Source organism: Diadema antillarum, unplaced genomic scaffold (assembly GCF_040938485.1).
Source record: "Diadema antillarum isolate AM-2024a unplaced genomic scaffold, OU_Dant_1.0 scf00000087, whole genome shotgun sequence".
NCBI classification, from domain to species: Eukaryota; Metazoa; Echinodermata; class Echinoidea; order Diadematoida; family Diadematidae; genus Diadema; species Diadema antillarum.
Window position 1 is genome coordinate 666,927 of NW_027270976.1, and position 13,478 is coordinate 680,404.

Below are 13,478 nucleotides of genomic sequence, written 5' to 3' on the forward strand. Positions count from 1 at the left end.
AGAACCATGCAATATGGTGAAGGCATGCCAATCGCCATAGCGACATTTCTAGTTTTTTATTTGGGGGGGGGGGGGGAGATGTGTGTATATGTGTGTATATTCTGATAGAATGTTGTGTATATATGCCAAACTAACACTATATTGCTCTTAGTTCTGAGGTAGTTCTTTGGCATCTGTAAGAGTGTGGTATTTATGTAAGGGCATGGTAAAATGTAGTGTAACTCGCCTTTGTAATTGACAATCTGCCCTTGCAATGTAGGGAATCACGATGCCTACATTTGACAGAAACACATATATCTTAATTATTTCTGTGTGAGAAGCAGAGTCGGCAGACTGCTGAGATATAGGAAACAAGCGATCAAACAAAACTTCCTGTTCATGGTAGACATCAAATATTTTCTTTGAGTGGCAAAGTGACTTCAAGGTGTTATATCAGGGTCTTTCTTTTCATGACAGAAACTAACCATTTCTTAACCATAGGGCAAAAGTTCCTTTTGGGACACCCACTCAAAATTCTAAATACACCTGCACTTGCCAAATGTATGTGCATGCGTGCGTGCATCCATGTGGAAGCTAACAAGGGTAGTGTAGTCTAGAGTGCTGTAATTGGAGTGGTTGTCCCAAAAGGAACTCTTTCCAACCATAGAAATCAGAAATTTGTCATGTAGTGATATACAGTATGTGCTCCTACCTCCATGCATTTTTTTAAATATCTTTGTATTCTTTCTCAGTATTATGCCTTGAGGGCAAAATAACAATTACAAATCGTCCTCGTATTTGATATAATTCATTTTATGTTTGTTTTTTTAACTGTTGTCTTGTTAAGAAGCAAATCTTGACAGAAATCAAAGATATTAATCCAGTGGAAAGATTGTTAAGATTGCTGACAAGCCATAGAAGAGTGATACCTCACTCTGAAAGTGTCAACATTTGCAGTCAGATAGGGTTCATAAGAGAGCAGGCTGCTACTGTATTCATCTATGCAATGAAAACATTTGCAATGTTAGGTATTGCCTAACCATTTTTATTTTGGTTGTTACATCATTTTTAATGCTAAAAAGTTCTGGTAACTTCCATATTAGGCATTGACTTTAGTAGAGATGATAGAAAGGTGTGCGTATATGAAAATCAAGAGCAGCTTCTTTTTTTTTTTTTTGGAAGATATTACATGATTGAGAATATTAAGTAAGAAATATCTAATGAGGCTAGAGCATTTGACTAACTTGTGACGCTAATGAGAAGTAGGATTTTGCCTGACAACTGGACAACAAATGATATGTTTTTGAAGTGCATTAAAATTCATCCATGCAGCTTTTCTAGCCACATAGTATAAAGCAATCTACTGAACCTGTCACAATTAAATGATATGTTTATGTGCATAGAAAACTGGTGTAACACATCAGTCTAATGGTCAAACTAGTTGCAGCTAAATCAGAAACTCTTCGGTTTGTAGTTCTTACAGTAAGATGGCAATTTCTGTAGAATTCAAATGAGTAGTGTCCTTTCATGTAAGAATACTGGTGTAACTCTTTCCAGCATTAAAAGTAATTTTGCTAGCCCCAAAATTACAAGTATCTTTGGTACATGCCATTATTTTCAACCCTGTTCTTAAAGCATTAAAACATTTGCTATGTGACAAAGTAGTTTTGCTGATTCTAAGGAACTTATAATATCAAATCCTCTCCTGTGTGGCAATGACAGTTTTTTTGGATTTTTTTTCAGAGGATAAACTTTGTTGACAAAAGTGACAACATTTAGTTGTGACTCCAGTATTCTTGCTTTTGATAATTTATAGAACTTGCATCACTGTATACTTACATGTATACTGCAGTGTATATGATAGGTGGTGTGTATTAATTTGTCAGTATTATATCCCCTACTTAATTCATGTTTTTACCTCATGTTGTAGTTTTAAGCGATATTGCCGTCTCCTGATGAATTACTTTTGCCTTCCATTTCTCTTCATGGTATCGATTTTGGTATCAAATTACATTGTGTGAAGAGACTGTGAAGTACATATGTATGTTTTTTATCTTCCAAATCCTTCAAAAGACCATTTTCTTGTCATTGTTTTGATGTACATTGTAATGTCTTTTTTTTATTTGGATGGATTTTTGGGGAACTAAGAAATTAGGATGGAACCGACATGCTTGTATATCTCTTTCTGTCAGGAAGTACTGATTTCTTTGCATTATCATAATCATGATATCATGAATTATACTAGGTACTTGTAAAAGAAGAAGGTGTGTCTGGTATTGAGTTTCTTAAAATTTCATTTTCAGCAATCAGTTGAGATAAGCAATAGGATGTGAAACTCAAAAGAAATTGGAGCATGATTTGGTTGTGGGGAAATGCACAATTTTCCTTGAAAATGTTGCTTACTTCCTTGTGTTGGAGTCTTTCATTTAGATTTTTCCATGAAATGGCTTTTTTAGACAAGTACTGCTTGCAATGTTATGCCGTGTGACATGATAGTGTCATGTTAGCTGCAAGTCTACCTTAGTATAGAACCCAAGATTGATGAGGACTTCAATTGTGATAGTGATGAATATGAAGGAAATTATTTGTGCAATCCATGATGCATTCCAGGTTTTCTGAGGGATGTCTAGGACATGCATGTTCAATGAACAAATGGTGTACTTGAATCTCTGATTTTATTCCTTCAACTTCAGTTATAGACATGTATGCTCAAATATTATGGTTCCAGTTCTCACTGAGAAAGCAGAGCAGTCTTGAACTATTTATATTAAGTATGTTTTTAAGATGTAATTTAATTGCTGTGATGATTGTATGCATATATATGTGTCTCAAAACTTATCAATATCGTCAAATAAAAACAGTGAAAGTACATGTAATCTTGATATGTTATGTTATCAGTCATGTGTCTTAAAAAGTTATGTAATACACGTAGTACTGAAGTGGTGTCAGTCTTGTTAAGTTCAGTGCTGGATGGAAAAAAAAAGAGACATACTTGCACAAGGCTTTGGGCAGTGGCCTAGAATGTGGTATGTGCAAGAATGGTAAGGAGGCATTGTGTTCACATTTATATGGTTGTTTAAAACCAGCTTCTGTTGCAATGAAGGGTGTAAGATCACTCTTCAGTTCTCTAGAAATGTAACCAAGTTCTTTCATCTTAGATTTGTTCACTATTATCAAAGAATACATTTTACTTTTTGTTTTTCATTCACATTTTGCAGAGAATTCATGAAAATTTTTTTAATGCAAATTTCACTTTTCCTGTGGCATTCCTATTTCGTTAAAACACATGCACATTGTGTACACGGAGTCACTTGAGAAGGGCATTTTGTGGAAAACAAGAGACCCGGGGGTCACGCGCTCACCTGAGTATCGCAAGTTCACCTTCCATGCATTCTTGCAGACTCTTACCTGAGAACATTGGAAACTTGTGGTGGGGGTAGCTTTGAGAATGGGGGCATTACATATTCCATCACACTGGTAAAAACACCTGTCAAGTACACTGTACTTTATAGAATATTGGATTATGCAGCTTGGGTGAAAAGACTTAAAGCCCTATCATTTTTTATTAGAACTAGTGAAAAATATTATTTAATATTCATTAATTTAGGAGGTTTAGACCCCTGGGGCCCCAAGGAAAGCATGGTGTCCATTCAAACACTATGAGATCTTATCCCTATGGGAATGCTACTTGACAAATTTGGTGAAAATCCATTATGTTGTTTTCAGCAAGAAGATGAAAATTTAGGCCTGCATTTTGACCCCCCCCCCCATCCCATCCCACTTCCTTGGGTCCCAATGGGATGGGGGGGGGGGGGGGGGGGGAGGGCACCCCTGATTCTCCCATGAACAAACTTGAAACAGTCATCAATATACTTAGTACTGACTCATTGTATTAACTTAGCTCAATCACTTCAAGTTCTAGAGTAAATCTGTAAAGATTCCTTACAGGGGGGGGGGGGGTGGGGAAGGGTGCCCATTTGATGGAATTGAGATTCTATCCCCCTAGGGATGCTACCTGCCAAGTTTGGTGAAAATTGGTGATAGGGTTTTCAAGAAAAAGATGAAAATTTACAATTTCGGTCCAAGTTTAGGCCCCTGGGGCCCCCCAGGTAGAGCATGGTGCCCATTTGATGGGAATGAGATTCTTTCCCCCTAGGGATGCTACCTGCCAACTTCGGTGAAAATTCATAATGGCATTTTCAAGAAAAAGATGAAAATGTACAATTTGGGCCCCATTAGGACCCCTCCCACCCCCCTCCCCTGGGTCCCAATGGGGGGGGGGGGGGGGCACCCCTGATTCTGCCATGAACAAATGAAACTACAGTCATCAATGTACTAATTCATAGTATTAACTAAGCTCTATCACTTCTGGCTCTATCACTTCTGGCTCTAGAGAAGAAGATTTTTTAAGATTCCTTATTTTTGGGGGGTTTGGGCCCCTCTGGGGACCCCCCAGGTGGAGTATGGTGCCCACTTGAACAAATTGAGATCCTATCCCCCTAGGGATGCTACCTGCCAAGTTTGGTGAAAATCGGTCAAGGGGTTCTCAAGAAGATGAAAATGTAAAAGTTTACGCACGACAGACGACGCACGACAGACGACGGACGACGCACGAAGAGCGATCGCAAAAGCTCACTTAAGCCTTCTGCTCAGGTGAGCTAAAAAATCATATAATATACAAAAAATGAATGTTTATGAGTGCAATGGATCAACATTTCATCTTTCAGCGAATGAAATATTCTGTCCTTTGCACGAATGAAAAACATTTATTATTTGTTTTATATAATGACCAAAATAAATTCTTGTCATCTGATGTTTTATCAATTTAGAAACAAGAGAGAATCTGAGATGGCGAGAGTGCGCACTGAGCGCTTTACGTTAGCGCGCTGTCGCATACACACACTGCAAACGCAAGCGTTTTACATGCGTAGTGTGCATGCCGGCCTTTCAGCGAGCGTGCAATGGAGCATATCGTATGGATCCAAAATTGCACTGTAAATGGAGCCACAATTGCACGGATGATGACGTCATAGTGAAATGGGCCGAATGATCAATGTCAAACAACCAATCAAATGACAAGGATCTCTTCAGGCATTATATAATTTTTTATACAAATAATGAGTATTTATGAGTGCAACAGACAGAAAATTTCATGAGGTGAAAGATGAAATGATCCATTCAGTTAGGCACAGCTGAGTTGAATGGATCAAACATTTCATCTTTCACATAAGTGATTAATACAATATACCAGTTTGACATATGTACCATGTAGACATGTTTGAACATTACCAAGTCCATTTATTATCCAATAACAAAAAGGATATACATGTATCTCTGACATGATTGACTTGATGTGACATATTTTGTCCCACTGCTCTTTCTCTGAAATAAGATTCCTCTAAATTCTCAAGCAATGCTATCTCTACAAAGAGTTTCCACAATGCCATCATACACGAGAAATATATTCTGCAGAGCAAAAGGACAAAATATATCATGAGTTGATTACACTCTGTCTACACCAACTGTTACCATAAATGATTTAAACATTTTGTAAAACATATGGCACTATACAAATGCTGTGAATCCTACAATTTTATCCTCAACATAAACAAAAAAATTACAATGAAATTTTTTTATGACTGAGGCAATAAGGTTATTCAAATGTATTTCCTGAGAAACCTAGAGGGATCAATTGCAAAAATTAGTCCACCAGCACGCAAGGGTCATGATTCAGTTCCTAATTACCTCTTCCCATTGTGTTCATGATACATCTGACTGCAATCTTTTCACGTGAATAACTAGCACATAAACAACACAAACAAATATGATACTGTATTCACATTCTCCCTTGAAAAAGTACATGTAATAGGTAATCAAACGGTCCAACATGTGACTAATTATACTGCTGAGATCATGCCTGGTAATGCATAGTGCATACACAAATATCATCTCTGTAAACTCACTACCTACAGGTTGGGTCACAGTTTCAGCCCCTGTCCCTTTATCTCACAAAAGCTCAACAAATTTTATCCTTTGACTGTGAAAAGGGTACACTAGCCAACAGCAATGCCATACAGTGAGAGGTTGCTTTACTGTTAGGCATGGTCTAGGTTATGATATACTGTATCATGGCACCAACAATGCTATTGAGAGTACGACCATCAAATCTACACCATGTATTCTTGCTACCTGAAAGGTGATTTGTTGGCCTGTGGGGCAAGACCCACTAGGTTGCAAAGGGCAGGAAAATAATATGCTCAAGATGCATTTGTATGTCAAAAGAAATCAAATCGTATTGATGCGTTAGTGAATCAATACACTGGATTACACAGTTTTGTTGCCGTAATCTTTTATGTCAGGAGGTTGGCATAAAATCTTGCAGATGTGAAGAAACGAATTGACCTACTTTTGTTCTGGTATATATTGTAGAAAGTAAATTTGAACAATAACGTTTGATATCTGGACACGTCTTTGCACTGTGTAATCAGACGAATCTGAGATCATAATTGAATGCTGGTTAATCATTCACAGGCACTTTTTCCTTATCATGAGTGTACCATTCTTTGTACCACTGACCAAATATAACTTGTTTCTTCATAATATGGCATAAGGGAGGCACATAGCATCAAGTGCACTCAAAATGTAGGACTATATTAAGTTGTATAACCCTAGCACACCAACCAAGACATTTGCTTCAAAGTAAAAATACCATAAAGAGAACTTTGTGTTAATGTAGTTTCATGGCAAACTGTTGATGCCACTAGAATCAACATCAGACAAAATTTTACATTCATGAAGGTTTGTATGTCTAGTCATCTGCACAATACACTTCGTCATCTTGGTCACATGTACTGTTTTGCCAATTGCATGAAAGCTCTCATCTTAATTTGGCAAGCAATGTCACTAATTTGACAGATTTGAAAGGCCCAGTCTCTACATTAATCGTCTACAGGATAGATTAATCATGCTATCTATTTTACATCTTCAACAGCAGATACAGTGCACTCCCGTTACAACGAACACGGTTATAACGAAATTTCGTTATAACGAAGTAAATCTTCTGGTCCCAAAATTATCACCATTAAAGTCTATGGTACAAAATTCGCTTATAACGAACACGGTTATAGCGAAATTTCCGTTGTAACGAAGTCTTCATCCGAGCGCCACAGACAAAGAAAAACAAAAGAAATGTGCTCCGTTATAACGAAATGCGAATTGCTTTCGAAAATACGTATAGCGGAACAAGCATTTATAGCGTCTCTGCATGGGTGAACGCTTCACACTACTGTGTGTTCGCTCCTTGTGTCACGCACAGTTTCTGAGGGGAACTTGCGTTTGTTATTGTAATACAGTTACTAGTAACTCATCACATTTCAAATAGCTTTCCAGTGTATGATGAGTATTCAGCAAACACAATATGATATATTTACGTGGTTTCCTTGTTTTCGTTATATATTGTATTTGTTCGGTTATAACGAAATTTCGTTATAACAAAAGAAAACTGCCGGTCCCGAGCATTTCGTTATAACGGGAGTGCACTGTATGTTGATTTCTTCAAGGAATATTACAGAATTACATTTTGGTTAAATTGGGTGAACGGCACTTGACTAATCGACCCAAAGTATATTTATGGGGCATGAAATATCCTACAAAAGAGTTTCAATGTCAGATTTCATATCGATAGGGGGAAGCTTGGGGCTGTATCTCTTGAAGGGAACACCATCCCGCCCCAACAAAAACTTCTCAAAGTTCCAGCTGAGGTCATTGCGGCGCACAGGGCTCCAGATGATGCCTTTAGGGTCACCCATGATGACTGATGAAGATCCTTCTAGGTCACTAGGATACGGGAGAGCCTCCTTCAGGAAGGTGTAGAGGGGGTGAGTACCTTCACCATTCACCTTGACCTTGGAGAACATTGGGAAGCTGGCAAAAAGAAAAGGAAAATTCAACAAGAAGGATTCATTAACTCTTTATGTGCCATGGTGGAAACCCCCCTTGTGCCACATTATTCTGAGACACCAACATAATCATGTGTTGAGAAAACATACTGTTTTTCAAATCTGTATAACTTTTATAGATTTATGTTGAATTGTAGACGAAGTGCAAAGTCGTAGAGGAAATTCCAAGCTTTGCATTGATGTAAATTCTGTGACAAATCTATAATTGCTTACCTTTCAAAAGCCAAGTAGCTACATTACTGTAATGTATGACTTTTACACACAAAGCAGTGACAGAAACTTAGAATTTGCATGCAAATCTAGTAAGAAACACTGCTTGTTAGTCAATCACCACATAAAATGCAAGCTATACACAAGAGGAACGGAATCAAAAGAAACGTTTTTATTGTACTGTGGCATTTGGCGATATATCAATTGGTTTGGGCGGGTTTGTGCGTTTGAGCGGAATATGCGAAGTTAGCACGCCGTCGACTGAGTCGGAAGTGAGAACGTGGCACATGAAAAGTTAAGAAACATTTTGAAGATCAAGCCAATAGATTTGACTTCTCAAGAGTTTGATGACATAATTTGTAATATTACAGCATGATTACCAGGCACATTTAAAGTAAGAACAATTTTAATAGCTACTAGTACTATACTTATAGAAATATATATTATAAATGATTATACGTGTAACTCATTATGATGGATTTTGTAAGAGATTGATATGCATTAATTCAGACCATTCTACTCAATAAACTTATGTAACAATAGTTCTGAGAATAGAATATACACTTACTTGGGTTCATAACCATTGCCAGGCCGGACATACTTCAAGCCATTGAGAATTTCTTCATTTTGGCAGTTTTCCTGATACAGTGTAAATCAAAGAGATAAAGAGAGTACACAAGCTGAAACAATGCAGATGAAAATCACAACATGGAAAGGAGGGGGGGGGGGGTGACTTGATATATTCATGATTGCATGCTACTAGTCTATGGCAGGTACTACCAGTACCTGCATACACTGCATCAATTCTATCAAAAAGTGAAGTAATGCAGACTTCTGCCATTGCTAAAGTGATTTATTGTGGTTAATATATATGTGGTCTTTTTGATTTGTGCTGGCAGACATCAAAGGTATGCATTCTGTATCTTTTCTATATATTGGATACACTCTTAATGGGTCATAACTTGCAGCAGTCTACAATCAATTGTTTCAATAAAAATGGAAGAAAATTGTTACAATAAAAATGGAAGAATTTGATGTTTTAATTTTTACTATAAATAGCAGGGCTACAAACATTCACTGAAAAAAAAAAAAGATTCTAAAGAGCAAAATTGTCTTACATGGAAATGAATACATGTATCAATATTTTCAGGAAGCCTCAGTGCAGAATCAGACTTTTCTGTTCTACTTCTAGAATTTTATCCAAATCATCTACAATTATATTATTAACATCATTCCTCTGATATCTGATATAAATAATGTGATTGGTTGAAGAAAATTTATAAATGTACACCAAATTCACTTTACACACTTTTCCGCATTTTAATTTAGTTACTACAATATTTGCTTTAGTTCTACTCTAACAAGTTCAATCACATTACCTCAGAAGACTGTACAGTGTATTTAGATTGTATATTTTTGAATAAAATGAAAAAAAAAATGAATAATGGTTAGTACATAGCAAGATATCTCTTGTTTATCTCACCTAACCTCCTCTATGCCCTTCGCCTTGCCTAAACTGTTACAATCTCACTCTACTCTGGAATATGGTACAGTAGTAGACTCTTAAAACACCCGGGTCAGAACTGACCCGGAAAAGGGTCCACTGGGGTCACACCCCATTCCGAGTCAGAAATGACAAGGAAATGGGTCAGATATGACCCCATTCAGAGTCATGAATTGGGTCAGGGTGACCCCCATTCCGGATCTTCAAGACCAAATTCCAAGTAATTTTTGACCCGAACAGGATGTGACCCCAACGGATCCGGTTCCAGGTCAGTTCTGACCCGGATTTTTTTAGAGTGTATACTAGATATCCAAGTGGGGGAATTCAGTGTTTGTCAGCAAGATGTGACTACCATAGTACATTTAACTACTTCTGTAGTGGATGCTCCATACTAAATACCTTGGACTCTGGGCTCTGGCTCATCAACAATAAATAAAACAACAACAAACCATTGCACAAATAATACCATGCACAAACTACTAACTTGCATTGATTCCTTTTTTCTCATTTTTTTTTGGGGACCATATTTTTTAAAGTCAATTGTCATCATACATTGAAACAAGTACAGGAAGGTTGTACCTTGCTACACAAGCAATCTGCTTTTTAAGTTAAACACATTGTTATATTCATACGCCCTATATATTGCTTTGCTTTTTATGTGAATTGTACATGTATTTCTGTGGTAAACTGGTGTGATTAGTTCCATATTCCACAATTTCTAATTGCAAAACTTCTAATCCCCCCCCCCCATAAGTGGAAAAGTTAACTACCCTCTACCAAGCACCATGCCAAGGGGCAGATCCAGGAATTCCGTAAAGAGGGGCACCTTTAAAGGGTGTGTACAGTTCTGGTCGAGGTCAAGATTTAGCTTTTAACGTTTTGCGAGATATTCAGAAACCACTCTATGAGATGTCAAAGAGCATGCAGTTCTTAGGGGTATCATAAGTTTATTCGATGAAAATCGGTTTTGAAATGGCTGAGATATCAAAAAACAAGGTGAAACAAAGAGATCCTAATAAAGTTGTGGCATGTCGCCTTTTATCATTAGCACTTTTTTGGATATCTCAGCCATTTGAAAACCAATTTTCATCAAATAAACGTTGAATCCTTCTTAAAATTACATGCTCTGTCATATTTCATAAGAGGCTTTTCATTATCTCACTTAGGAATGTTCAAACCATGAATCCCTACCTCAACCAGTACTGTACAGTCCCTTTAAAGAAGGGCGCACGCACCCCCCCCCCCATTTTTTTTTTTTTTTTTCTTTTGTTGTAAAAAAAAAAATGGGGGAGCGCGCGCCCGGTGCGCCCCACCACCACCACCTTCACCACCCCACCACCACCACCACCACTGCCAACACCACACACACACACTCCCAACCAGTTGAGAAACTTAGCATTTCTGAACTAAAACCTACAGTATTAGGCAAATACTGTCATGATCAAAATATGAGAGTCAAGCTATGTATGAAAACATGATGGTGTAACCACAAACAATCGATGAATTTACCTGGTGACCAAACTGGTTACACGGAAAAGCAAGTATCCGCAGCCCGCGGGAGCCGAGACTATCGGCAAGCTCGTTGAGCTGCCTGAAGTCCCGGGTGGTCGTACCTCAGAGAGAAGCCACGTTTATGACCATGCACACCATGCCACGGTACTCTGACATCGAAACTTCTCGTCCGTCTAGTGTCTTGGCCGACAGATTGTAGAAGCTTGAAGTCTGGCTGGCTCCCGTAGAAGCCATTCTGTGGAAGAACGGTTTCATTAAATGTCTCATTATGCCTACTGCTAAATAACAAATGCGTGGAGAATAAATGCCTTTATTAGAAAGCGTTGATTAACTTCACACTTGATTTGAGATCACTGATATCGGCTTTCAGCGCGCTGACGTCACGACGGGATACGGCACATACAATGATCATAGATTCCAAACACTTCACATACCTCACTGCACACATACTGGTACTGGTACAGTATACTGCACTCGCACATTGCGAGTTACGTAACACACAGTATGCAATTTACATGTATTATCTAACTTTCTAAGCTGCCTGTTTAGTTGTAATCAATCCACAATAGGCGTTTTCACATCAGCCCGTTGTTTCGAAATAGCGCGCTATTTTTCTGACTTGGGACATTAAAAAATATCTCGAGCTTGGATTTTTATCGGGCTGATGTGAAAACGCCTAATGAACATAACGAAAACATTTATGATAATAGGTAATTAGGTATATAGTAAGTCATCTCCGAAAACAATTCTCTAGCGTTATAATGGTGAATTTGTGCTGTAGGGCCTAGTTCTATAAGAAGAACTGAAAAAAAATAATGAATTGAAAAAAAAAATCTATTCACACAGGGCCTACTAAGTGCATATTAAAGATTATATCATGATTATCATGATTTATACTATCCACACGCTTACTTGTGACATGCACAAGTTTATCAAAGAAAGTAAATGTATAACATACTCGTAATCCTTCTACGACGCTGCTGGAGTGACATTCAAGATTATTAAAGAAATTGTTTTGATTGCGATGGGGCTTCAGGCTTTCAGTGGTTTTTTTTTAATGATGATTTTTTTAGTGAAAATGATAATAAGGAATTTCTTATGAAATATGTAAGAGCATTCTAAGAACAAATTCTAAGAACAAAGTTTATTTGATAAAGACTGGTTTGGAAATGACTGAGATATCCAAAACAAATCCTCACCTTTTATTGCAATCGCTTTGTTTTACTCTGTTTTTGTTGGGGATTTTTTGTATCTCAGCCATTTCAAAACCTTCAAAATAAACTTTGAATCCCCCTTAGAATTTCGTGCTCTTCAACATTTCATAAAGTGCATGGTTTGTAAGAATCGCGCGAAAAGTTAAAAACTGAATCGTCATCTCAACCAATACTACACCAACCTTGAGAGAGTGTATACTGTTGGCTGTATGCATGACATACGATCACGACTTCGGAAGTGTCCATAGATTATATAGAACAATATCTTGTGTTGCTCACGAGTTCATAGTGAATGCGGTTAGTTGATGTAAGTTTCTGTTTTCTCTTCGAGAATACTTTGACAATTTAAACCGTGCCTATTTTCTCCACACATACTCTCTAAAAAAAAATCGAGTGAAAATTTTCACTCTAAAAAGAGTAAATACAAAAAAGAGTGAATTTCGAGTGAAATTGGAGTGAATTTTGAGTGAAAATGCTCATTTTCACTCATTTTGGAGTGACGTCAGGGATCACTCGAAGATTTTGGAGTGATCCCTGACGTCACTCCAAAATGAGTGAAAATGAACATTTTCACTCAAAATTCACTCTTTTTTGTATTTACTCTTTTAAGAGTGAATATTTTCACTCGATTTTTTTTAGAGAGTATACTTATATATGTGGTTCCATTTTCATGGGGGGGAATGTTTCTAAATATCCAAGCAGGAACAAAGTATCACTTGTCGTTTGAAGGAAACTCAGTAAGGTGAATCAATCAATTTCGTTAATTCGATTGCAAACGTGACCACCTCAAGTTTACTTTTTCTTCTACTATTTCACTACAGTTAAAAGAATTCACCCACGTTTGGAATTATCAATGAATAGCATTATTAATGAAGAGAAAGTAGTGGCTATGATGGATGATAGTTAGAAATATGATTATGATCGAAGTAAGTACAAATTGTAGCACATCAAACCTCTGATATGACAACACCTTTGATCAAAGGATCATAATTAAAACGTGCAGATCGCGAGCGCTGCATGCACAGGATATAGCCCTACGGGGGTCGCGGGTCGTTTTCTTCTTCTTCTCCTTCTTCTTCTTCTTTTGGGTATGTTTGTATG

At 37.4% G+C, this 13,478-nt stretch overlaps 1 protein-coding gene across 1 annotated transcript; it reads right to left on the reverse strand.

Moving 5' to 3' along the window:
* Positions 1-7,625: 7,625 nt before the first annotated feature.
* On the reverse strand, positions 7,626-11,512 carry LOC139718007 (glutathione peroxidase 1-like). The gene is made up of 3 exons (XM_071629493.1): positions 11,161-11,512; positions 8,716-8,786; positions 7,626-7,902 (listed from the first exon to the last, which is right to left on the reverse strand). The coding sequence occupies exons 1-3, from the start codon at positions 11,428-11,430 to the stop codon at positions 7,626-7,628; spliced, it is 618 nt and encodes a 205-aa protein (XP_071485594.1). The 5' UTR covers positions 11,431-11,512.
* Positions 11,513-13,478: the final 1,966 nt, after the last annotated feature.